We start from the raw sequence: 27228 nt of genomic DNA, 5'->3' as shown, positions 1-27228 counted from the left end.
ACTCGGCTCAACCACATTTCGTTTGACTAGTAAGGGCAAGGAAAATATCTTGGTGGACCTTGACTCGGACTTGTTCTTTGTGGAAATTTATTGTCAAAGACTTTGTTCTCTTTTCAGAAAATTATAATTATTACTATTAAAAAGATCCCCTTGAATGATCGTTGCACTACAGCATTTCCCGAAAAAACTAAATCAAATGCCTAAAAAAGAGCTCGTTAAATCGTTCAGATTTTCATTTTTTTTTTATCGTCCTCTCGGCCGTCGCTCCCGCAAATGAAAAATTGGGATCGAAATTGATTTTCATTTCGCAAGAAAATTAAGACGAGGAGGTAAAATTTGCGATCAAATACACTGCACAAGGGTTCCCTTCTTCAAGGAAGTCTTCTTAATTGACAATCCCACCCCGGCATGTGCCGAGTTTGCGATAGGCACACGTGATGGTTAAATATGAAGAAGAGGTAAAATAATCAAATGAGTTTAATAATGATTACCAGACAGTCTTCTTTCGTTAGTCCAACATCATCTTTTTTAATTCTCTCCTTCTGACCGATTCAATAGATGTTCCTCTCTCTTCCCGGGACAGGGACCAAACTATCTCCCTCCTAGATCTGGACGCAGACAAAATTTCCATGTTCTCTCTCTCTCTCTCTGTGCTTGCTTGTTTTCTCCGTTCTCGTTCACATCGTTTGCCTCCGAATTTGAGCAGAGATCCATCTAATCTGTGATCACCATATATACTGAAGCGATCCCACGCTTTCCCTTTTTCTTTTTCTTTTTTGGGTATTCTTTGTCCCTCTCTCCGATTCCTGCTCTTCGATATTTTCGTGTTCCGCGACGCAAAGATCCTTCCTTTGCTGGAAATTACGACGACCCAGAAGCTCCTTCCTTCGGTTTGGCCTTAAAGCTTGTCGCTTTCTTGTCGATGGTTTCCGATACGGAGTCGTGAAATCCCGGAGGTTGTTGGAGTGGAGTGTGCGTGCTTGTGGAGTTCGAGATCTGGGTGGTAATTTGATGGCTAGGGCCAGATCGTCGTCGTCGTCGTCGAGCGGGTGGAGGTACTGTAACCCCTCGTATTACTTGAAGAGGCCCAAGAGGCTGGCTTTGCTCTTCATTGCCTTCGTTTGCGTCTCTTTGGTGGTGTGGGATCGCCAGACTCTTGTCAGCGAACACGAGGTACTTGCACTTGGCCCTTCAATTGTCGCCTCTTTAGCTGACTCGTCGAAAAATCCAACTGTTTCAAGTGCTTAGGCTAATGCTTTCGGCTTCGACATCGATGCTACATACAATTAGCTGCCAGATCTTTCAATGGGTTTTTGTTCCTTTTACTGGAAACTCATGTTCATCTTGTTATGGAATAACATAAATAGTAAGGTGCGAAAATGAGGTTCTATTTAGGGTGTTAGATTTAGTGCTTAATGAGGTTTGCCTTTGATCAATGGATCAACTGATGATGAACCCATTGGCCTGGTAGTTACTGTACTAGATGAAACAGGAACAGATGTCTAAGCTCCTACAAAATGGGAGATGTCCCCTTTATCATGTAGCTTTTTTGGAACAAACCAAGTCAAACAATTGCAGTGTAGTGGTTTTTTATCCATTCCCCTTTGCAGTCACTGGCAAGTGTTCCGTGGTGGCCATTGGGTAGGCGGTCTGTATATGCAGGATATCTCTGGGCAATCATGGTGACATATGACGAATAACTGTATTGCTATTAACATGTGCAATCTCACGCTAATTGAATTTTCTATCCTTGAAATTCACTAGCTTTCTTCTAGATAAGGCATTTAAAGTGGGAATTAACTACTTCTGTAAATGATCTTATGGCCAGTGATGATTATGCTGGCTGCTGCTTTGTACTGTTGTAAAGGTCAGATGCCCACCATGGCTGGATGGGGTGGTAGACTCAAGTTTGTGTTATTTGGCAAATGGAGAAAGTTCCTTTAAGGCATAATTTCTGTAGAGCTAGCTGTTATCACAGGATGAGCTGGCCATGCTTCTATTTAGGTTTCTGTTGCAGATTATGGGAGTCAGCAAATTGACAAGTGCCTCCTTCAAGGAAGGCTTATTATGGTCTATTCTATATCACCTAAAAACAGTTAAAACGGAGAGATAAGTACCAATAAAAGCAAAGCTTGGACAGATACCTAGTAGGTTATCACATGATTGACATCCAATATTGCCTTTGTTACATATAAGTAGATGAGAGAACTTTTAGTTGACAAATATTGCCTTTTGACTGGAAAGATTGATTGTTATTTTTTTCCTCTGGGACATCCATAGCACTTCACAGTGTGATGCATCAGTAATTGAACCTTTCATTCTTTTTGAGATGGCTGATAGCACAATGATACAATGGAGAACTGTGTCTGACTATTGAACAATGTGTATATTTGCTGTTTCTTCTCAATGAAATTTGTAAAGTCATGTGCTGCTGTGGGTTGAAACTCATTTTAGAATTTTATTGTAGAATGATGGTAATTCTGCTTTGCAGGTAGAAATTTCAAAGTTAAATGAAGAAGCAATGAAGTTGCGGAGCCTGGTAAGATTTTGTATTGCTAAGGCTTCCTATTGTTGGCCAACTTTGGATCCCATTTTTCTAGTTCTTTTTCATCTTTACTGGCATATTTATTTTATTAACTTTGCAGCATGATACACATAGTTTGCGGTCATAGTTCTGCAGGTTTTCTATACTGAAATATATAAACTCGTATCCATTATTTAATGGAGCTTGTGAGTTGGAGAGCAACACTTAACTGTTTTTTAACTTTTAATGATACCTGATGTTCTCTCTCTTTCCTTCTCTATTTAAACCTTCCAGCCTTTAACAATCCCCCAACCCTCAAAAAAGAATAGACATTACTTTGTGAAATATTTAGGGTAGGGTATGCGTTGCCTGACTTCTCTCTCTCTCTCTCTCTCTCTTTTAAATTTAGGTGGAAGAGTATAAATCTAAACATGGGGATGTGGTTGAGAGACATGAAGCTGGTGATTCATCCAAGAAAGCGGCTCTTCCAGTTGATCCCATTGATGATGAACGGAGGGAGAAAGTGAAAGAGGCTATGCTCCACGCATGGAGCTCATATGAGAAATATGCGTGGGGTAATGATGAGCTTCAGGTGTGCAGTGTATTATGATGGTCAAAAAGAGAATAGATGAATGAGCTGCGTAGATTTTTCCTTTTATTAGTGGTCAATTTTCTACTGATCAGCAAGTTGCTCTATGTTTTACGAAACATTTGTTGTTGCCTATGCATATTTTTTTAATTGCAGACTTGCCATGAATTACTCGTCCACACCCTTTTCATTGTCTTTTTCTTGGACACTTAGTTTCAGTTTTTTTCTTTTCTCCTTTTGCAGCCACAGACAAGGCAAGGTGTGAACAGTTTTGGTGGCCTTGGGGCAACTCTTGTCGATTCCCTTGATACGCTGTATATTATGGGACTGAAAGAGGAGTTTCAAAGGGCAAGAGAGTAAGTTTTAACTTCAATCAAGTGCCTTCTGATGGTTACCTTCTATCATGGAGTGCAGTGCACGTGTCCATTTCAAAGTTTACTATTTATGGAATGAATCCTGCCATTTAAGGGGAAATATAGCTCATGATTTAGTAGGTGTATTCTGTTTTGGTGATTATCTGTGAATGTTGAGCTAATGATAGGTGTTTGATGCGTCATTTTCCCTTTTGAAAGACTTGTGATTCAACCTTTACATGTCTTTGTTGAGGTTAATTTTTGTTTCCTCTTATTGCAGGTGGGTTGCAAATACATTGGATTTTGACAAGGATTATGAGGCTAGTGTTTTTGAGACAACCATAAGGTTACTTTAGAAGGTTTCTTTTGTGTTCATTTAAGTCATCTTTATTCAATAACAAAATTGCACTCTATTTGTTGGAAGCAAATGGCATATCAATAGTGCTTATGCTGATACATTGCTCCTTTAGAGTTGTAGGGGGACTTCTGAGTGCTTATGACCTTTCAGAGGATAAAGTTTTTCTAGAGAAGGCTAGAGATATTGCTGATAGGCTTCTTCCTGCATGGAATACTCCCTCTGGGATTCCATACAATGTTATCAACTTGGCACGTGGGAATGCACATAACCCTGGATGGACTGGGGTAAGCTTTCATTTTGTTTTCCCCATTGAAATTGTAGAAGTTTTCAAGTCTTTTGAAAGTACCTTCTATTTGGCTTTTGCTTTTGCCTAAGTTAATGTAACGAAGAAGAAAGGATCTCTCGGTGAGTAGATACGCATTTCACCTAATCAAATTGTTTGGAACTATTATGTTTTAGCATGCTTTAAAACCAATCATTGTCTGATGAAGTGTTTTAATCTGTTCCTTCCTCTGCTTATTTTCTCTGGTTTTGTTCATAATTTTTTCTGGTGAAAGTTAATAATCCTCGCTTTTTTAGTTGATTGAGGTATTTTGTTTTCTGAAGTTACTAGGTAGGCCCTCTGCCAGTTTACCTCCATGGATGCATTCATTATAGTTGGCTCGATACCTGGGAAGTTGATCTGATTGGTTTGCATCTGCATGCTTTCAGGGCAACAGTATCCTGGCTGACTCGGGCACAGAACAGGTGGAGTTCATTGCTCTTTCTCAGAGAACAGGAGATCCAAAGTATCAACAGAAGGTATGTGCATGATATTTGTAGGACATATGTTGGTGATAAAGTGAAGTACTTCCACATTATGTGCTCATGTGCTCATATAAGATAACAAAGAGCCAGGTGCGCGCGTGCGCGTGCGCCAGTAGATGGCTTATTATCTCTTCTGAAGCTTCTACCTGCACCCATCATAAGGATCTTCAAGGATGAAGAAGAGTTTCTTTTTCAAACTTCTTTTAGCTGATTTGCTTGGGGTCTGGTCTTCCTTCAGAATGGTTTTGTTGGTGTTATCCATGATCACTAAAAGGGGAAAGATAGAGCGTATCTTTTGTTCTTTCCATTTTTCAGGTTAAACTATGGTTATTTTTCAAATAGATAATATGTTGATGTATCAGGCGGAGAATGTCATAGCTGCACTTAACCGGACCTTTCCAGATGATGGTTTGCTGCCCATATACATTAATCCTCACAGTGGGGCATCTTCTTATTCAGCCATAACCTTTGGTGCCATGGGGGACAGGTACTAACATTATGCAATGATTATGATCTCATTTTACCATTTCTTTTCACAAACATGATCCTGTACAATTTACTTCAAGCTTCTAATGAATCTCATCTGGAGAGTACTATGTTTTGGCACTGACAATTTGAAAGGGGCATTTTAGTAGCCTAGCGAGTCAATGACTTGGTTGAAATTCGTTCTGCAGCTTTTATGAATATTTGCTCAAAGTTTGGATACAGGGGAATAAAACTGCAGCTGTGAGGCCTTATAGGTGAGAACTTTTGGTTGCTTCATATAGTCTGGTGTTTTTTTTTCATGCTTGCTTATAACTGCAAGGAATTAGTCGGCTTGTTTCTTTTACAGTTTTTAATTGATGATGTGACCTTCACCAAATTTGCTTGCAAAGTTTTACTTTTTGTCACCTGAATGCTTGAAATTGTATGCACCACACTGGTTGGCAAAGAGGGAGATTTCGGTTTTCTATATGTCGACCCTGCTTCGTGAGTAAAATAATATAAATTTTTTCGAGAATTAATCACCTATGTGATAAGATGTTCCTTGAGTATCATCTGACCCTCACCTTTAACTTGTCTTGGTAGATTTCACAATGACTGTGGTGATATAATCTTTCGCCATCCTTATGTTATGCCAATGGTTTTGAGGATTTCCTAATTGCCAACTTGACAAGATTTTCCTTGAGCATTATTTGCTCTCACCTTAAATTATTAGCGGTAGATGCTATAGTGACTATGGTGGCATAATATTTTGTCATCCTTGACGAATGTAACCTTTAATTGCATAAATCTGATTTTACTAAAAAAAAAAAAAAATGTTTTTAATTCTCTGCAGAATGGTTTTCCTGAAAATTGCATAGTAAATGTGTTGTTAAGCTGTGGAATAGTAGGCACTACTTATAAAGAGTTGGTTTTTAGTGGGTTGCATGTATCAGAAGTGGCTTACTATTATCATAGTCTAGAGCACCTAAAATGGTACTTCATTTGAGGATAAGAATTTTCAGACTCGCTCACTGCAAAATTTTCAGTCTCTACTGTTTGATTGTGGGTCAAAAATCAGACATTTGTTTTCTGATTTGGCTAACATGTACTTTACCGATAACTTGTTTCCTTTTTTGTTTCTATTTCAAACATGATTTTCCCTTTTTCCTCCGAGTTGAATTGTGTAGCAAAGTTAACAACACATTGACAATTATGATAGCTTTGGCTATTTCTCTTATCAAGTCTGTTGGAAAACTGGGAAGCAGGGAAATGTGGGAAAGATCAATGAAAGGTTTTTTGACCTTGATTCGAAGAACAACACCATCATCTTTTACATACATCTGTGAGAAGAACGGGCACTCTTTAACTGACAAGGTGATATATGGCTCTCATACCTGCAGTGCTGCATTGATTATGTCCATGTATCTTAGTTTTGGATGATTGTTATATTGATCAGTATAGTCTCATATGCTCAAGATTATTTTCTTTTTCTTTGACTTGTTTCTACATGGATGCAGATGGATGAACTAGCATGCTTTGCCCCAGGTATGCTGGCCATGGGATCGTTTGGATATGGCCCAGAGGAGTCGCAGAAGTTTCTGTCTCTTGCAGAAGAGGTAGTGGCATAGCACTAATTATGTAGATGAGAAAATATGACAATCTTTTGTAGAAATCTTCCTGGTCAATGTTGCAATTGTTTTGCGCAAACTATGTGCACATTCACAAATACTCCAGACATCATGGGGCTAACCTTTTAGGCCTAGAGCATTAACTGTTACAAAACTGACAGATGAGCCATAGTATAGGATTCTCTTGTATTAGTGACAAAACTGTATGAATCTTATCATCTGTGACCTGGTTTAATGGTGAACGAAACACTTTAGGGTCTTATTATGGAAGGGAAATCAAAGACTTTGTTTTTGTATGGGACACGGAAGTGAAACTCAATGCATAATTCACCTTGATCGTCCACATCCATGACTTGTGCTGCTTTATGGAGTCTGATTAAATCCTTTTGGTGCAGCTTGCGTGGACGTGCTATAACTTCTATCAGTCCACTCCAACAAAATTAGCGGGCGAAAACTACTTCTTTCATTCTGGGCAGGTAGTTGGCATTTTAGTGAAATTACTGCTTTCCTAGGATATTCTGGAGCTTTCTTTGACATATGTTGTGATTTACAGGACATGAGTGTGGGTACATCGTGGAACATACTCAGACCAGAGACAGTTGAGTCGCTCTTTTACCTCTGGCGCTTGACTGGTAACAAGACCTACAAGGAATGGGGTTGGAATATATTCCAAGCCTTTGAAAAGAACTCTCGCGTAGAATCAGGATATGTCGGGCTCAAAGATGTAAGAGTTTCTTGACCTATAATCATCTCTCGTTTTTCTAATGCCCCATTATCAAGAGGAAAAAAGTTTCTGGCTAAAATTCTGATTTTTTTCCACCTTTCACCTCCGAGACGCTGTGTTTCTAAATCACTCGCTGTTGCCATCTAATGTGTGGCTTTTACCAGGTTAACAGTGGAGTCAAAGACAACATGATGCAAAGCTTCTTCCTCGCGGAGACACTTAAATATCTCTACCTCCTATTCTCCCCCTCTTCGGTCATCTCCTTGGACGAATGGGTGTTCAACACAGAAGCGCACCCCATTAGAATCGTACCAAGGAATGACCCGATGAATCTTGCGAAGCCGGACGAGCAACAGAAGCCGACAATTAAGTTGCGCAACCGGAAGGCGGGCCGATCACGAGCAGGAGATCACTAAACAGATGTCCCAGGCAGGCAAACCGGTCGAGCCCGCCGGTCCGTAACTTTTGGTCGCCCTACAGTTCGGGGGTCACCATTAGAAGAGGAGAACATTTGACGTGGTACTGATGAGTTAAAACGGCCTCACGGCGAGGATAGCTTAATGTATAGGCTATAGGTTATTTCCACAGTCATTGTTTTTTAGGGACAGGGTATCTCCCTAATACCTATACAAGTGTATTTTTTGGGTGAGAGGCCCATTTCTAACTCCGGGATTGATCTGCAACTCCCTTTTTCTATCCCATCAGACGGTGAATTTTCCTTTCTATATTGAGTTTTGACAGATTTACAGTATGTAATGAGGAGCAGGTGATTCTCATTGATGTTTTGCCGGCGGCTTGGTTGTTCTTGCTATTAAAATCTCATTCGGCTGTTGATTTTTCGAGTTTCTTCGGCCATACTGTATGGTTTCCTAACTTTTAGGTTTAGGTCTCAATGATGTAAAGATTATCAAAGCGGAAATTCGTGGTGCTCTAGTCCGATGAAAATCGACCGTCTATGTTTTCTCATGTTGTTGCCTTGGAACAGGCGAGATTTCGTTATATTCATCAATGTGATATAGCCTTTTAAGCTAAATCATCCATCTCTCAATTTAAAACTACGTATGATCTGCGAGGGATAATGCAATCAAAATTAATGTGATAGGGAGTGTTGGGAGGTGAAAATAATGCGCACTAAATCACTTTTAAGGAAAGCAATTTTAGTTTTTATTTGCTTGATGATTAAAAAAAAAGTGATTTTCTTCTCGCTAGTGTTAGGAGAAGTCGTTTTTCCTTGACTTAAACTTGGTTATTTTCGTAGAAATTTTTTTTGAGTAGATTGATTAATTTTTTAGTAACATTCTATTTCTCTGTTTTTTCCTCTCTTTTTTCCAGATCAGAAAGTGAACATAAATTTTTTTGTACATGTCAATTAATTTTTCAATTTTCATTTCAAACTTATGAAAATGCTTTTTTTTTAGTTTTTTAAATTTATGAACAAGGCCCCAAAACGGTATGCAAGCGAGAGAGGAAAAGAATATGCTTTTTCTTCATTTTCTTTTGACTATTTTTCTCCTCTTCTGCCTCCTCCTCCTCCTTCTCCTCCTCCTCCCTCCATGGAGCGGCGCTTCGTATTGAAGAGAGCGAGAAGGAAGCAACAGCGCTCCCTCTCTCTCTCTCTAGAATGAAGTGAAGTTCGCGGCGGCGACGACGACGACGACGTCCCCGCGGATCCTCCGATGAGAACGCCGTTCGGGCTCCTCCTCCTCTCTCGCCTCCGTCAACGCCACCCGCGCTTCTCTTCCCACCGCTCCCTCTCCCTCTTTCCCGGCGCCGGCGGCAGCGGCGCCGGCGGCCGGAGCTCCGACGACGACGACGACGACGACGACGCCTCCTCCTCTCCCCTCCCGTCGCCTCCCGGCACCTTTCTGAGCCCCGATCGCCCGTCGGCGCGGTCCTCGCTCCCTCTATTCGATCGCGGTTTCGGCTCGGATCCCTCCGGACGCTCAACGGCCTTGACCGGTTCCCCCGCGCAGTGCGCTGGCCGCCATCATTTTCACTACCACCATGGCTGGTCTTATCGCAGTACGTCCGCTCGATTGGCTGTCCGGCGATGGCTTTCTTTCCTTTCTGCTCAATCTTGTAATGTCTTTCTTTTTTGAGTTTTGCTCCTGGCTTACGTTGTGACGATGCTCAAATCTGTAGAATTTTTCACGAGGGCCAAGCAAAAGCATTTGAAGCCGATAAATATTCACGATGAACACAGGTACCGTAGTCTCCTCCTTCGCTGTCCCGAATTGCCTTATCGTGCGTTGGGTTGGTTTGGTGCTGCATTGCGCGATTTGCTAGTTGTAACAATGGTTAGGTTAGGTGAGTTGGTGCCTGGTCCTACTATGGCCCTACTTAGTGAGAGAGAGAGAGAGAGAGAGAGACAGCTATAGTCTCTAGTGAAGTGTAGTGGTGGTATCATTATGTGGTCCTTGGATTAGGGAATAGCAACTTTTTATATTTTGGAATGATAGAGGATGTGGCATCTCAAGTATATGCTGAATCTATTTATAGTGCTTGTTTGGTACTAATGGGCACTTAAATCTTCTTTGGCTGTTCCAGTTACAGTTCCTGCACGGAATCTGTTTTTTTAGGTCGCTGTTACTCTTGAATTAGAGAATTCATTGAATTGAGTTGGAAAATTTACGTGTGAGAGATTTTTACAGAGGGACCAAACGAAGGAGCTTATGATGAAGCCCTTCTCGCTGCAGCGTATGAGTAAAACTTGAGTGCTTGGTGTTCGTTTATCCTTGTTCAAATATGAGAATTTTTGTGATACTTTGCCTTGTAGGAGAATCCACGGAACTGATTATTACAATCATCAACTTATCCGAAAAAGGAGTTTTGTTGAAAGATATTTCACTTGCAAAAAAGAAGCAGCAGGACCTTTTGTTAATAAGTTATCCAAATAAAAAGAACTTGTCTGGAATGTCTACAGTTATCTTTCTTAAGAGAGGCTGTCCTGTCCTTTTGCTTTTTAGTCATTTTGTTGCCATGATTAACTTGGTTTCTGCCAGTTCTGTGGGCAAAATACGATTGACACTGTACTGTATATTTTCTTCTGGGAGACAGGAGAAGTTGTCATTGTTGATTTGTAGTCCCTTCTGCTGTATGTGGAAGACAAGAAAATGCCACAACCTTTTTGAAATGTGATATCACTTGCTTTTAATGGATCCCATTTCACCATGAGCATGCCTCTCATTTTGCTGATTCCTGTTCTTACATCACATTTTTAAGTAAATGGGTCGGTTCTCCCTGTTGCTTCTCCCGGATACTTCTTATTACTGGTTAAGGTTAAGTATACTGGGAATTCCATTGCCTAATGAAAGTATTACAGCTGTTTGATTGTGATGATCCTTGTGTAGGTTTGTTATTATCTATTGATGCCTGAGTTACTAATACATTAATTGTTGGCATTGTCCTCTTGCCTAGTAACACTTGTTCTCTCTGCCTGGCCTAATTGTTCAATCAGTCAACGAGCAGTAACAACTGCATTATGGTGTAATTTCCTTGTCTTCTCACTGAAGTTTGGTGTCTGGTTTGCAACCTCAAGTCATGTTATGTTGGCTGAAGTTGTTCATTCAGTTGCAGATTTTGCCAATCAGGTATCTCGTGACATTATTATCTGCAGAATGTATTATTAAGTACCTTATCATGCAATTTGCACTTGTCTTAATGAACATTGAACACGGAGAAGCTAATGCTTGCTAATGTTGTAGGTGCTTCTTGCTTATGGTCTTACTAGCTCAAGGCGCGCACCCGATGCTTTGCATCCGTGAGTATTCACGTAATAAGTACCTTCACTTAATAGAAGTATTTTTTGCATCCTTCTCTGATATAGTAATGATTGTATTATGAGGTCACTGTGACTTGGGATTTGTGTTTGTGCCTTTTCTATGAAAAGTTCCTCCTTTGTATTTCCTTGGCTGTTACTTGGAAGAAATGTTTTTATATTTCTAATCTTATAATTTGGGCTCCAAATCAAGCAGGAACCTATTTTGATACTCCTTTGACTTGATGTAGTGATTAAGTGGGGGCATAGTTTCGATAAAAATTAGAAAAGGATTGTTTTTTTATTTTCTATTTTTGGTCGAAGAAAAAGATTGTTAGAGCAGCAAAGTCTTTTTCCTATGTAAGTTATGATTTTGTCAAACTTGCTGAGAGCATCACCCATATGCAGAGATTCATTCTCCTTCTATGTATTCACTATGTTCTCCCATTTTCTGCAGTTACGGGTATTCCAAAGAAAGATTTGTTTGGGCTCTGATATCTGCTGTTGGCATTTTTTGTCTTGGATCTGGTGCTACGATTGTTAATGGAATTCAAAACTTGTGGATTGCACATGTAATCTTCTTTTTATTCTTATCCTTACCCATTCTTCTCAAGTTTTAGCCAATTCATAAAATGGGCTAAGTTGTTCTTGATATATAAATTCATTGTCTTCTTTAGCCTCCGGAAAATATTAAGTATGCAGCTTTAGTGATCGGAGGCTCTTTCGTGATTGAAGGTATTACCACTTACCATGTCTTTTGGGCTGCTACTTACAATGAAATTATTGGTTCTTCATGGATCAAATGCTGTTTATCGATGCCAACTGTTTAAATAATCAAACGGTTGCTGTTATTTAGGCGCTTCTCTCATTGTCGCCATACAAGCTGTCAAGAAAGGTGCAGCTGCAGAGGGGATGAAAGTGAGGGATTTTATCTGGCGTGGTCATGATCCCACATCTGTGGCAGTTATGACAGAGGTAAGAACTGCTCTTCTGCTGCCGTTCTTTTGTTAGAAGAAGAATTTGAGGAATGGAGACATTCGGAATGCCTTGAGGAGAGGTTGGTAGATGGTTTAAGAAAAAGTAAAAAAAGAAGAAAAACGAAAAAAAAAAAAAGAAAAAGAAAAATAAAAAGAGACTCATGTGTGAATGTAGCAAAGGATGTAAATGCCAAAGATTGTATCTAGGGGGTTAAATGCCAAAGATGTGTTTGGATCGATGCGTCATGCCTGGCATTGTCGTGTATATCAAATGTGGAGATTGCAGTGGTGCTAATAAAGGATGGTGTCCTCATGCTTTCTTCTTGTGCTTCTAGTTTATTTGGGGTACTCCACACAAAATTAACCTCATTTTAGAAGATATGCAATTATTGTTGACCTTCTGTTCTCAGCTTGTTCATTTAGATGATAAAAGATACTTGTCATTTGTCAACGACTGATCTTTTCCTCAGTAACTGTCAGGACGTCATCTGGTATTTCATGAACTTTCTTAGGTCACAAATGTTATGTCCAGAGAAGAAAATTAGACTTGTGGAATTACTGCTTTTGTTGTATTTTTCACTCATCGAGTAAGACTATTTTGTTGTGTTTGAGAGAGAGTTAAATTTTTGAAGTGGGATTTAATGATCAAGAAGCATTTGTTAATAAGTGGTTTTGGAGTATCTATTATATTTACCAGAAATGCTATGCTTTAACCTTTAAAATATAAGTGGCCGTCCTTGTCCCCCATTAGGTTACTGGAGAAGTGATATATAAAATGTTCAACTGTTCTTTTGGTGTGAGTTCACATTAAAATTTGATATAGTTCATTTCATTTATGATGGACAATTCTAACACCAAATTAAGGTGCGAGTGATATTATTATACTTGCTTTGTGTAGCATGGTATCTGAACTTAATGTGGAAGGAATTTTAGGCTTCTTGCTGTAATTTTATTCCTCTGAAGGCCATAAAATTAATTATTTTTACTCATTTCATCTACAAGACATTTTAGCTAATTGAAATTCGCATTAGTTAGTGCATATCTCTCACCTTTGCGAAGGACTAACTTTGTGGATGCTCCTTGGGTCAATGGGAAGATTTTTTATTTTATTTTATATGTATAATAGAATAAGTTCTGCTAATTAAAGTCAAATTACTCTAAAATTGGTTGTATGGCTTCAATTTGATCCGCATCTGAAGCTTGGTTTGGTTTTTGAGTGCTAGCATCAAGTTCATGATGAATTCCTTAGGTGTATGGTTAACTGCTACCTTTGGAATATCCATGCTGGTTATTCCCATAGTTGTAGCTTAATGGTAATCAAGTTCATGATGAATTCCTTAGGTGAATGTTTAACTGCTACCTTTGGAATATCCATGCTGGTCATTCCCATAGTTGTAGGTTAATACTAATGTTGCTATATTGTCTCATGAATTTATTCCTCACTGTAGTCTAATTTCATAAAGCCCAAAGTTTGTTCTTTTACTTTCTCCATTTATGTTTCTTGATATACAGGATGGAGCTGCAGTAACAGGACTTCTCATCGCTGCTGCATCATTGGTTGCTGTAAACACCACGGGCAATCCAATCTATGATCCCATTGGATCTATTATAGTTGGCAATTTACTTGGGATGGTATATTGCATCCATTCTTTTTTATTTGTTTTTCATGCTTAACTGTATCTAATTTTAGTGGATGAAAGTGCAATAAGTACTTTCCAATTATGTGAATTATGTCAAATGATGAACATTCCATGCTGATAAAGAGGAGAAAAAGTACTGTCTTGCGGTCATATTTTCCAGTAAAGAAGCATATTGTGAATTTAAACGGCATATAAATTTCTATTTCATGATTAGAATCCTCAGTTTCTGTTAGTTGCTGGTAGTAGTCTCCAAATTTGGCTAGGTTAAACTTGTTGAAAGTGACTATGTCTTTGATTATATTGGCAGGTGGCAATATTTCTCATCCAGAGAAATCGACATGCCCTAATTGGTAGAGCAATGGACCAACATGATATGGAAAAGGTTCTTCGATTTTTGAAAAATGACCCGGTATAACTAATGCTGAAGAGTTGTGATTTCAAGCTTTACTTCACATTGTTTTGCACATTAACAAGAATGTACCTGACCTAGCAACCAGTGTTGTATCATTTTGTTTTTACAATTGAAAGCTCTTGTTGTAGGCTGTGGATGCTCTGTATGATTGCAAAAGTGAAGTGATTGGACCTGGGTTCTTCAGATTTAAGGCAGAAATAGGTAACTGTTCTGCCGCTTTTCACTCACTGTATACTTAAATTAAGATTTCTTGAACATTGGAGAAGATGGCCTATTATTGTTCTATTTTTTCGTTTGGAGTTTCATCTATGTAATGTCATATGCATACTCAATCTTGCATTATGCCTTTCACAAAGTCATTTACTCTTTGATGGATTTTTACATTCATGTATTATCAATGTGTTGAGAGTTGTAGTACCTTCTCTTTAGTTTTTATTTCCTGCAGAGCTAGATAAAAAGATTCTTGTTTTTTTCCCTTTGCCAATGAGATTCAACTTTTTCTGGGGTTTTTAGTGAGTTTGACCTTCTATTTGCATATTCGTTTTGACTTTTTAGCTTATCCCATAATTCTTTACGGAAGTTCTTTTCAATAGCTGTAGACTAGACTGGTGGACTGAATGTTGCCTGCATGATTTCCAACTGCTGGTTGTTATTGGGGTCTTCTACTTGTTTATGTGTTTGCTTTAAGGTTAATTGTGTTCGTCCTACCAATATATACAAACAAAGATGATTTAAGTGTGATGGATGGATGCACCATTGTCTTGATCTAGTGGCTCATTCTAGACTTAGTGCTGAGAGCCTGAGACACGTGCACTTAGTTTTTTAGATGTTTCAACCCAATGTAATATTTGCAGTGTTTCATTGTGTAGCAAGAATTTGGGTAAAGATGGGACTTTAACATTAACCAAGTTCTTATCAATAAATCTAGGATATTTCTGTGGCAATTTCTTTCCCACTGTTGGATTCGTCCAAATTGACATGCATAACTACATCTATCTAATCAGGTGAACTTTATATTGAAATATCTTCTTGAAGTCATACTTCAACTTGTGTATTTCATTATTGGCTGGTCTAAAGACAGGGCTTTGTGTTTCCTTTAGTGATATATATTATGCTTTGTGCTCACGAGCCCTTGAGAATCAAAAGAAGCCAATGACATGTTGAGACCTAAGGGGAAGTGTTGGTTTATGAATTTTGAGCTCTTGGACTTGTGTTATTTGAGTTTGCTCTCTGCTACAGATTTTAATGGGGTAGTGGTGGTTCAAAATTATCTGGAGAGGACTGGGCGTGAGGAGTGGGCAAGACAGGTACAGAAATTTCATTATTATTATTATTATTTTTTCTGGCCACTTGTTATTTATTGTATCAGTTTTATGTGTTTTTCTAATTTGAGAGTTTCGAACTATTTCACTGCAAATTCTGATAATTTTTACACATCAGCAAGCTTATCTTACATAAAGCCTGAACACTTGGCTACATTTTTGCCTAATACATCTGCTATTATCATGTTTTTCATACCATTTTTAAGGGGGGCCCATGGATACTTCTTTCGAGCTTGTTTTCCCCCTCTTATTCTGGATTTATTTTCTTGGGGATTTAAAAAAGGAATTGGACAGTGAGCAATTTAGGTGAGCGAGACTGAGAGAGATACCCTTCGACCGATCATATGATAGCGGGGGTTTGAGGCTGTGATAGGCTAATTAAAGCAATCAGATTTCCCATGTGCAGCCACAGAGACTCAGTTTTATCTTAATTTGTTTGGTCTTTAATCAGAGCGCTCCCTCCCTCCCTCCCTCTCTCTCTCTCTCTCTCTCTCTGTGATGTATCTTCCTGGCTTTGATGCATAACTTAATGAGAATTTTCTGTGCACAGTTTCGTGAGGCTACAAAACAGAAGGGTGATAGTGCACTGCTCGAGGTCATGTCACGCTACGGTATGTCTTGGGGAAAATCACTTTTCTCTGAATTCAATGTCACTGGTGATAATTTTTGTGAGATATTATGATGTGTCGTGTGATGATCTACTTTTGATTTCAACTTGCAGGTGAGGAGGTGGTTACAGCTCTTGGAAGTGAAGTAGATAGGTTAGAAAAGGAAATACAAGAGCTTGTTCCGGGTATTCGGCATGTCGATATTGAAGCCCACAACCCAATTGACCAATCTTCATGATCATTCATATGGATTTGAAGCAGATCTGACCATTTTTCTCCTTGTACGTTGCTCAATTTTTGTCCACAGGAAAGATTGATTTTGGGGCTTCATGCAGGCTCGATTTTTTTTATTTTTTTGGTCGGGACTTGTAGGCTCCAACTTTGATCGCAAGGGGTCGAAATCTTTTGAAGCACAAGAAGCCTTTTTGTATTATAGTCCATGATTATTGATGTATAGCAGGAAGATTTCTTTGGATAGGAGAAACGAAATCGTCAATAAGATCTCTCTCTCTCTCTCTCTCTCTCTCTCTCCAGCAGTCTCGTTTGTTACTGTCGCAAGCGGTTAACAGGAGAGGTCACGAGGACAGCTAGACCCCGTCATTTGGGTTTGAAATCAAGACTTGTCGATTGGCCGGAGATTAGTCATGTCTATTAAGTCGAGAAGGCAAGCGCACATTACAATTCGCGGACAAGAGATGTGAAAGTTACTGGTTCTGCTGTCGGTTGCTTCCCTTCGTCTACATAGTCAATGGAGACAACTATTTATTGCCCCAGAGTACACGCAAAGCTAGCAGGATTCTTTAATAGGACTTCACATTTCACGCGTCGTGCCGAAAGATTATCGATCCGGTCAAAATTTCAAAGTTAACGTCGCTGAAGCTGCCTCGTGAGAAAAGACCATCGTGCCCAGTGGGAACGAAGGAACCTCGAGGAGCATCACCCGGTTGTCTCGTGGAACTTTCATCGACCTTGCGCTCCATTTGCACCTCAAATGCACAGCTCATCTTTCCTATAAGAACACGTTCACGTTGAGCAAATGAGACATACGACATTCATGCACCGAAAGGATGGGGTCGACTCCAGTGTTCGAAGCGAGGGAGACGGTAAGGAAGAGCAAAGGAGCTGGTTCTCTCTGCTGTTACTGCGGAGGCCCTGTGATGGTGGCCACCTGCGATGTCGAACTCCTTTTCTGTTTCATTCCCATTTCTCACAAAGTCAAGACTAAGTACTACTGCATCATCTGCTCCACCCGCTTCGTTCCTGCTTGATGCCAACGATGGTTTCCCTCTCTTTAGATTTTTCGTTCTTGCAGTTTTGAGGAAAGTTATTGGACGTCGGTTTGCAGCTTTGGAGTCGATTGTTGTGTGCCCGAAGAGGATACGACTGTCATTTTACCAGATGAGACGATAATAATAATAATAAAGTCCTCACGAGACTTGAAAATGTGGCCCTTAGTCACCGATCATTTGTATACTCCCAATATCTTATGTAAATTGTGCTTGGCAATACTTTGCCGAAGCCCTTTAGGCTTTAAAAATCCCGGGGCAAATGTAAATGACATTTGTAAACTGAGAGTTTTTCAAAGATGCCAAACTCTCTAAAGTCCTTGAGTATCTTTGAGATGTTAGTTTATTTTTTCCTTCTAATTTTGCCTTCACTCAACTTTCAAAATTCGATAGACATCGTCGACGGCCTAGGTCTAGCCACTAGTGAGCCTCATCTAAGGTTGCACGAACCGGAAGAATTGCCAAAAATATTTTATACCTATGAATGTCTATTTAGTCATAAATTTTTCAAATACAATCAATGTAATCTTAAACTTTTTGATAATTTGACAATATAATATTTCCGATTAGTCGAGGATCACTGAAGTGATAGCTGGTCATCTATGTGATACAACGAACACTCACGTGATTTTTTTTTCTTTTAATATTTTAAAATTTTTTATGTAGTTTTTTTTTTTTCTTTATTTCTTCATAATGGTTGGCGAGTACCATGATCAACCCAGCTGGCACTAGCCATAATTTTTTTTTTTTTAAAAGATCTTACCAAAAAAAGCAAAATTTTCAAAAGAATTTCTTGAAAATTTCCTAAAGTTGTCCACGTGAGCCTTAACTTGCCATGCTTAAACAATAACGTTTATGTCAATAATTTCTAATAAAAATTAACTGAAAGAGCAATAGTCATAAATTGTTAAAAGTTTTAAAACTAAATTTATCAAATTAATTGATTTAAAATTGAATTAATAGCTATATTATAAATTTGGGGAAAATCCTAAATAGGGACTCAAAAGTATCCTCATTTTCTCAAAAGATGATTTGAAATGGACTTTACCTCAAATAAGGTATTTCTGTCAAAAAAAAAAAGAAAAGAAATTATTTACTCATTTTTCAAGGGTTAATGATCAACTCAACACCCATCATCTATTTCTGTCCAAAAAAAAAGAAAAGAAATTATTTACTCATTTTTCAAGGGTTAATGATCAACTCAACACCCATCATCTTTAGTGGATGAGGGCTGTAGGCCGACCTTTGCTAGATCTACCTCGCTTGGGGCCAGTGAGGGGCTTGACACCCACTGCCAGCGAGGGCTTGACACCTATTGTCGGCAATGGCGAGGGCCGTCCAAATTGAGGCTCTACAGGGTGGGCTCTATAGGGTGATGCTCAAGGCGGAGAAGCTGTCGATTTAGGAAGGAACGGTGGTGGAAGGAAGGGATGAAGAAGGCGACGTAGGCGTTCTATTCGTAATCCTAGCAAATGATGAGGTTGTCGGTGAAAGGCAAGGGAGGTCCTCCCCTTGTGGCTATTAGCGAGGTCGCCCCCTGCTCGCGGCCGGCAAGGGCTTGACGGCCCTCACTGGTCGCGACCGAGGCCACCCTCGCCTGCTGCCGGCTATGGGCGTCGAGCCCTCATCAGCCCTTCCCAAATCCGATGTTTTTGATTTGGGCAAAAAGAAAACGAACAGGGGATAAAGAAGATGAACAGCACAATAAAAAAAAAAAAAAAAAAAAAAGGATTTTCAGGATAAATTAGCAAAAGTTATTTTCTTAATGTAGTTGGCTCCAAACAACGTTTAAAATAAAATTAATTCTCAGGATACTTTTAAATTATACTTCACCAAACACTCATTTCGAAAACACTCTTCTAACTAAAAAGGATTTTACTTTTCCAATAAACTCTTCCCAAAAATCGACCAAAATGCAGCCAAACTATGACGAAAGCAGAACGCAGACTGTTCTTTCTTCTCCACCCTCTCAAACGCTTTCAAGGCAAAACTCTTAAGCGATGACAATTAGCAATAAAAATACAACCTTAATTTCAACACAGGTGTCCAGGGACTCTTGGTTTGGTTGGCTAAATATAGGAAATTTAATTGTGAACAATTGAATGAAGGCAAACACCATCACAAAGATAAGCCTTCAGAACAAAACCTTATCCTGCTTGAAAATGAACCCAGACTAAAAGTCTTCCTGCAAAATGCAACGCCTCAAAATAGCAAAACTACGAAGAACTGCGACAAGCTTAGTTCATCCTCCTGATGAGCTCATTGATGTAATTCTCGCGGTTTCCAGCGTCTCCTCCTTCGACATAATGGTTCCTCTTCTTCTTCATGCCCCCCAGCGGTGCCTTGAGCTTAAATGGCCAAAGGAAGTTATTTGCTTCCCTGAAATGAGGTCCGACGGTCATGATCTCATGGATGAGGTCCTCCATGCAGATGATGCCGTACTTGCCCAAAGCCTGTGCACAAGTCAGACTCAAGTTACTCGCAACTTTTAACAAGCGAAACTACAAAGAGCAAGAGGACAAACATGAATTGAACCACAGACATAAACAAGATGCAAATGAAACCTGCTCAATGATCGAATTCTCAGTCAAGGCAATCCTTTGCTTGTTTAACTTTCCGAATCCCCTCTTGTAAATCAGTTCTCTCACACTCTTCAAGTTTGGGTACCTAAATAGGCATGCATCAAACGGATCAGTAGAGATACATCATAAAAATATGAGGCTATATAGGTAACATTGTAGATAAGAGCATACCCAAAAGTCACGTAAGGCTCAACCCTGTGCAGCATATTCACTGTCGCTTTGTTTACTTTGAGGAAGACCCCATTGAAGATCTGATCCAAAAGAAGAATGAGGGAAAAATGCAGTTATAAAGAATTAATTAGCAAGCCTATTCAAGAGAAGTGTGCAGTGTTATTAATATCCTGTTGATCACACTAACAGCATCCAGAAAATTCGACTCCATCATTACTACCATAAGAAAACACAAACTCAACAGAAGAATGATCATATTAGTGGGCATGATTGAATCTAGTGGTCACGAGTTAAAAAAAACTTTTTTCCTTTCTCTGGGCATATTAAATCAGCATGCATTACATTTAATAAGTTTAGAACTTGAGGACTTTTGTTACTGACATGTGAGGTGAAACTTTTTACACAAATGATAATCAACACATTAAATGTAATGCATGCTGATTTGTAATACATACTTCTCCATAATAGCTTAACAGCCACCATATTTGCACACACAAAACTGGATCTCTTACCTGTCTTAAACGCAACAGCTGCAAGATCTTCCTTGTTTTCGGGTGCATTGCATTGATACTGAAAATAACAAAGACCCCAAATCAGAAAATGAGAGAATCAGTGACGAAATCATTTGACTACTAGCAATAACTTACCCACGGATCCGGATGATGAACAGAAGCTTAGCTTCTGGGTCAACATAGAAGCCTCCTTTCAATTTTGCCTCACGCTTCAAGTGAATCAGCTCCTTCTCCTGTTAAAATCAGCAGAGGAAAAGGCAATCCCATCAGAATAAGATAAGATTAATATATATAACTTGGTAACACAGCAGCAGAATCATCGAAAAGAATAATCATAAGTACCTGCTCCTCGTACTCCTGCGAATATTGCTTCGCTCTGATGTAAATCAACTTGCGGTTCTCAACATTCTTCTTCTTGGTGGCCTCAATCTCTTGGTTTTTCGCCAAAGCCCACTCCTCGTTTCTCTTCCTCTTCTTCAGAACCGACTCGGGAACCACCGCCTTGACTTCGGCCATTTCTTTCTACAGCATAGCCAGGGTAAAGGATCAAGATAGTGCTTCCAGAATAGCACAACACAATTCTACAGCATGAAAATGGAATCGAAAGATTCATGTCATTGACCCTACGAGCACATAAGCACAGGCAGATGCATCTCATGCACATCTTAACCACACAATCCATCAAGGCACTTGCATACGTATTTCCCGTTCCATTTCGAACCTGACATCAATCTAAAGCTCATGGGGGGCTAAAAACCGACTTTCCCAAGAAACGCTGCATACGAAGTAAAACCCAGAAGTTTTGAACGAATGAAGCTTCACAGCTGGGTCTGGCAACGACCAAACCCAACACCAAAAGAACAAACATTCGTCTCACACCCGAACTCAACCAGACACGACTCGCAGAAAAAAATATCGAACCCAAGAAAACTGCAAGCCAAAGAACGAACTTGACGTAAAACCCAGATCAAGATCAGCTCAAATAAACTCAAACACTCGCATCCGATCACTAACGAGACAAAACATACAAGCTAACGCACGCCGCCGCCGCCGCCGCCGCCGCACCGAGTACTTGTGCAGCAGCAGATCAAGAGAAATGAGATCCCACTCCGGAAAGATACCCAGAAAACAAAGGCTACGCTACCACAAAACGGGAGTCGGGTTCGGACTTACCGTCCCTCTGGCGGTCTCGGAAGGTCAGGGGCTGAGCGGCGCCAAGGAGGATCGGGACGTTCTTCTGCGCGCAGAGACAGGAGGGAGAGTGAAAGCTAGGGTTTTGTAGCGCTTTGAATAAGCTCGGGGCTTGGGATGTGGACGGCCCTGATTTCTCCGGCCATCGAATGGGGAATCCTCGCCGTCGAGTGAAAGGGCTGGTTAAGTTTCTTGGGCCTTGGCGTTGGCGATTGGATAATGTATTGAGATGGGCGGGCCCAAACAACAATTTCTCACATTTCATCGTAATACCAGCAATCTGGCCCAAGGCCTTAAGATTCGATTCTTTTTTTTTTTATTATCTAGAAATAGTGTAACGATATTATTATCATCGCAAAATACAATGATGAAAATATTAGAATTATCTCGAAAATGGAAAAAGAAATATGAAAAATCACCAAAACCCATTATTTCTCTTGATATTTGCTTTGGATTTACCATGGTAGATCATCTAGTTATCTGTGTATTTATCCTCATCTCTATTATTATTATCACTACAATAAAGTTTGAAATTTATTTACTAAACACTTGGAAAAGGGGATAAAAATACCATAAGTGCCATAATTCTGTATATCTCGCACTTGAGTGCCAATTCGGTAAAAAGATTGATCACTTCATTGTTACAGACGGCCTGAATAGTTGAAAAATCCAAAGTGACATTTTTTTTTTATAGAATAGATTGTCAGATATGACTTAATGGCAAAGTAAAATCAGCAAAATTAAAGCTAAATAGTATTGTTTCATCCAAACAACAATTTCTCACATTTCATTGTAAGACTAATAAATATAGATTTTTTTTTTTTTGCAATATATCTCCAATCAATAATTTACATTTAATAAAAAAGTTAGGATAAATAAATCGAGCAATTTATAATGTAAACATTAAAAAATATGGAAGAAGACATAACCTCTTCGTTATTAAAATTTACTTTGTTTAACTCATTATCATTTTGTTCTAGTGTGTATATATATATAAATTGATTTTGAAGGGTATTATTTATTTAGGTAAAAAGCAGAAGTAAATTAATAATAGAATCATGTAGAGCGTGCAAATGAATAGAGAATTGCTTAGAACTGGACTGGACTGGCCTCGAATTGGCGGTTTCCATGGGAATGGGTTTGGTTCCGGTTCTAGGTGTAGAATCTCTCACCCACCCATCTGGATTGGATTAGTGCATATATATTTTCTATTTTTAAGTTTTAACTTTTCAAATTTAAACTGTAGTCTCTCACCCCATTCATATTTCAGCTTCACCTCAATGATCTCTCTCTCATTCTCGCTCTAGATCGTCTCTCTCTCTCTCTCTCTCTCTCTCTCTCTCATAGTATCGGTGGCCTTTAGCCTCATTGATCCCTCCCTCATTCTTTCTCTAGATTGCATCTGGCCTTGTCATTACCTTTGTTACTCGCGCTCCCGGTTGTCCCTAGCTCATTGGGGTCTAGAACTGCCCACCCTAAAATCGATCATCCCTAGAATGATGCGTGAGAGAGATGGTAGGACAAAAAAACTAAACATCTATCGCTCCTTTATTATTCCTACCTCCATTTCCTATTACATGCTATGCTCCTGCTTCAAATAAGTTTCTTTTTTCCTAGCTACGATGATTTCAAATATCTTAACTTTACTTTTTTAAATTATATCGATTAGCATGCCTGACTGTTTGGAATCCACTCGACTAATCTCGTTCAACGGCCCTAAATCGGTGAACATAATTTTAAAGTGTTATTTCAATTATGGAATATGTCATTAGAATGTGAAATTTATTCCGTCCTAATTAATTGCTTGATCATTTAATCAAAGTAATTGGACTTAGAGCATCGTGCCGACCCACTGAATTTCAATGTCGACCTCATCATCAACGGTTTAGATGAATTTTTTCATCTGCTCGACGACCCTGCAGAATAATTTAGATGTGTTCTTGGCACTTCTTTCTGTCACTTTATGTTGTAAGATCATGAAAAGACTCCCAACTTCCGGAGTCATACTACCAAAGGGAATGCCGATCGCAACCGAAGCCCTGTTGTGTACCTGCTGGTCGGTATCAGCCGACTGCGAGCCCGTCCACAACTCAGGCCTTGGTCGCCCGCGACCCTTGGACTGCCTTTATCCCCGTGAACCGCTACTCAGGCAAGTCACGGTGGGACGGACTCTCAGACCTCCAAAACCATGACGAAAACTGTTGCCTTAGCCCGCCTGCCCCCCCGCCCGACCTAAGTTCACGTGCCCCCCGGGCTGGTAAAGGATTGCAGTAGCTCCATTGCCGTGCGTCAAACTTCGATAAGTCCGAGGTTTGAGAACGTGGGTATCCTGCAATGGCCTGCTCATGTCCCATGTCCGTACCTGCTTCGTCCAAAGATCTGACCATTTCCAACATCACGCCACTGCCTCGTTAGTGCCGCGCCACGTCGCGCCATGCTGTAGCTACGTGAACGCAAACTCACATCTCCTCACTTCGGCAGACAAAAGCTCTCACCTCGATGGATCAAACTAGATTGGATTGAACCGAACTAAACTGGAGAAACTGTTAATTTACATCTTGAGTTTGAATTTTTACATAATTCAATTCGTAGGATAAATTTGGATAAATATCCAAAGTGTGATTGCACATATTAATTGAAGTTATGAATATCTTGTGCCGTGGTTTATGGATAATGGAGAAATCATCATTCAATCGAAGATAAAGATAAATAAACAAGATTTATTTCCTCTTTATCCAAGTTTGACGAAGAAGTGGACTTTATTTGTGAATATATAAGTCAGATAAGAAACACAAAATAAGATAGAGCTCTTCAAAAGCCGCATGTCCAGAGAGCGCCGCTTGAGAGAGAAGAGCCACCGGAGAAGTATTGGAGAGGCAGTTGTGATATACCTTTATTTAGGCTGTTTACTTAGGAAGTTTTGTGTGCATACCTTTATTTCGGCCATTTACTTAGGAAGTTTTGTGTGCATACCTTTTATTTATTTATTGTGTGATCATTATATTTTTGGTAGTTTAGCCTAATTAGGAGTTTGTTTGATAGCTGTATCTTCTTGTATATATGTTGCGTTTCTGTGGCAACGAAGGACATAATTTTCATTACAAAATTCCTTAGTTCTTTTACATGGTATCAGGGTCAAGAAGAAATATGGTTTTATTGATGGATCTATCAAGCAACCAGCAGATGATTCGCTGGAACTTGAAGATTGGTGGACGGTTAATTCCATGTTGGTTTCTTGGGTGTTTAATATCATTGAACCGACACTTCGCTCAACTATCTCTCACATGGAGAATGTGGAAGATCTGTGGGAGGATATCAAACAAAGATTCTCAATTGGGAATGGTCCACGGATGTAGCAATTGAGATCGGATTTGGTTAATTGTAGGTAGGATGGTCAACCCATTGTGTCCTATTTCGATAAACTCAAAATCTTGTGGGATGAAATAAATAACTATGATCAAATACTGGTGTGTGTTTGTACAGGTTGTAGATGCAATTTTACCATTGAATTGGAAAGAAAACATGAAGAAGAGAGAGTTCATTAGTTTTTGATGGGCTTAGATGAAGAAGGATATGGAACAGTGCGCGCTAATATTTTGAGCATTGAACCTTTGCCAAATTTGAATTGTGTCTATGCTATGGTTGTTCTGCAAGAGCGAGTGCGAACTATGACACGAACCAAGGATGAAAGAGGCAATCCCATGAGTTTTGCAATCTAGGCAGGTGGTCAAAATTCAAGGGGGGATAAAGATAAAATCCTATTTTGTTCTAATTGCAACCAAGTGGGACATGATGCTGAAAGTTGTTTTCAGCCGATAGGATATCCAGAATGGTGGGGTAATAGACCACGTGGAACCTTTGTTGGACAAGGGAGTGGTCAAAAGTGTAGTAATAGAGGTGGACGAAACAAGGGAGGAGGTGCTCGTGCCAACGTCTCACAGGCAACTGGAGTTGATGGTGGGTGAGGAGTTGTGATGGATTCAGATCGAAATGGTCTTAGTGGATTGAATGATGAGCAGTGGATGACTTTATTGGGAATGTTAAGTTCTCATCAGAATGGTGCCCATGAGAGGTTGACAGGTAAACATAGTATTTTTCCACAGGAGTTTCTCACCATACGACAGGAACGTTGGCATTTTTGAGAGAATTGTGTAACATTGTGCCATGCTCAGGAATTGTGTTGCTTGGAGGAGACTTGAAATTGCGACGAGTTCTTTTTGTGCCCAATTTGAAATGCAATTTGATTTCTATATCACAACTTCTTAATGATTCAAATTTGGTTATCCAACTCACTAACAAAATATGTGCTATACAGGACCTAAATTCAAGAAACCTGATTGGAGCAGGTGAGCAATGCGAGGGGCTTTACTTTCTCAAGGGAGTGACTTCGGTACATGCTTGCACGGTGGCTGATATGGAATCCTTTGAGCTTTAGCATAAAATAATGGGTCATCCTTCTTCTAAGGTGGTGGAGTTAATTCCGAAGCTGACAAAATGGTTAGGAAAACCAATAAAACTTGTGAGGTTTGTTTTAGAGCAAAACAAACAAAGAGATCTTCTTTTTAGTGACAATAAAGCTAAAGATTGTTTTGAATTGATGCATTGTGATTTGTGGGGACCTTATAGAGTTCCAGCTTCATGTGGAGCAATTTATTTCTTGATAATTGTTGATGATTACTCTCGTGCTATGTGGATATATTTGTTGAATGGAAAAATGAAGTGGCTTGTGTTCTTACGAAGTTTATTGCAATGGTTAGATGCCAATTTTGAGAAAAATGTGAAAATCGTTAGAAGTGATAACGGAAGTGAATTTTGTGTTTGAAAGAATATTTTGATGAACATGGGATATTGCATTAGACTTCTTATGTTGGAACACCTCAACAAAATGGCCAAGTGGAAAGAAAGCATCGCCATATCCGTAATGTTGCAAGAGCTTTGTGTTTCCAAGCAAATTTACCCATAGAGCTGAGTATTTGATTAACATGACTCCATTTATATTATTGAATAGTAAAACCCTATATGAGAATATCTTTGGCCAACCTCCTTCTTACAAACATATTCGGATTTTTGGTTGTTTGTGCTATACGCATAATCAGAATCGACATAAAGATAAATTTGCTAGTAGAAGTCATCGGTGTGTTTTTGTTGGTTATCCGTTGGGAAAGAAGGGGTGGAGATTGTATGTTTTAGAAGCTGGTGAAAACTTTGTATCAAGAGATGTGGTGTTTGCTGAAATAGAATTTCCATATGCTGATGACAATAAGTGATGGACTCATTAAAAATGGAGTTATGGAGTTGGGTGATGAAGTTGATGATTTAAAA

General features: G+C 39.4%; 3 protein-coding genes across 5 annotated transcripts; 2 read left to right on the top strand and 1 right to left on the bottom strand.

Annotated features, from left to right (window-relative positions):
• Nucleotides 1-513: 513 nt before the first annotated feature.
• On the top strand, nt 514-8268 carry LOC104450686 (mannosyl-oligosaccharide 1,2-alpha-mannosidase MNS1). The gene is made up of 14 exons (XM_010065355.3): nt 514-1173; nt 2492-2539; nt 2934-3116; nt 3357-3469; nt 3747-3812; nt 3937-4108; nt 4536-4625; nt 4994-5118; nt 5306-5371; nt 6362-6470; nt 6614-6712; nt 7120-7200; nt 7278-7448; nt 7613-8268. The coding sequence occupies exons 1-14, from the start codon at nt 1012-1014 to the stop codon at nt 7862-7864; spliced, it is 1737 nt and encodes a 578-aa protein (XP_010063657.2). The 5' UTR covers nt 514-1011; the 3' UTR covers nt 7865-8268.
• A 702-nt stretch (nt 8269-8970) lies between these two features.
• LOC104450685 (metal tolerance protein C4) lies at nt 8971-16685 on the top strand. 3 transcript variants are annotated; one of them, XM_010065352.3, is made up of 13 exons: nt 8975-9470; nt 9591-9651; nt 10906-11038; nt 11153-11208; nt 11663-11777; nt 11883-11940; nt 12062-12180; nt 13695-13814; nt 14130-14231; nt 14363-14435; nt 15474-15541; nt 16107-16167; nt 16278-16685. In XM_010065352.3, the coding sequence occupies exons 1-13, from the start codon at nt 9125-9127 to the stop codon at nt 16400-16402; spliced, it is 1437 nt and encodes a 478-aa protein (XP_010063654.2). In that variant the 5' UTR covers nt 8975-9124; the 3' UTR covers nt 16403-16685. The 3 variants fall into 3 exon arrangements, 2 of the variants coding, with proteins under 2 accessions (XP_010063654.2, XP_010063656.1); XM_010065354.3 differs by having other exon boundaries at nt 9400-9470; nt 10866-11038; XR_005552307.1 differs by lacking the exon at nt 16278-16685 and having other exon boundaries at nt 8971-9470; nt 15163-15541; nt 16107-16119.
• A 2742-nt stretch (nt 16686-19427) lies between these two features.
• On the bottom strand, nt 19428-22033 carry LOC104450684 (60S ribosomal protein L7-4). The gene is made up of 7 exons (XM_010065351.2): nt 21889-22033; nt 21058-21237; nt 20851-20948; nt 20716-20773; nt 20204-20283; nt 20015-20117; nt 19428-19903 (listed from the first exon to the last, which is right to left on the bottom strand). The coding sequence occupies exons 2-7, from the start codon at nt 21229-21231 to the stop codon at nt 19688-19690; spliced, it is 729 nt and encodes a 242-aa protein (XP_010063653.1). The 5' UTR covers nt 21232-21237; nt 21889-22033; the 3' UTR covers nt 19428-19687.
• Nucleotides 22034-27228: the final 5195 nt, after the last annotated feature.

This window comes from Eucalyptus grandis, chromosome 6, assembly GCF_016545825.1.
Source record: "Eucalyptus grandis isolate ANBG69807.140 chromosome 6, ASM1654582v1, whole genome shotgun sequence".
In the NCBI taxonomy this organism is placed as follows: Eukaryota; Viridiplantae; Streptophyta; class Magnoliopsida; order Myrtales; family Myrtaceae; genus Eucalyptus; species Eucalyptus grandis.
Note: the sequence above shows the minus strand (reverse complement) of the source record. Positions and strands in the feature narration are given on the sequence as shown.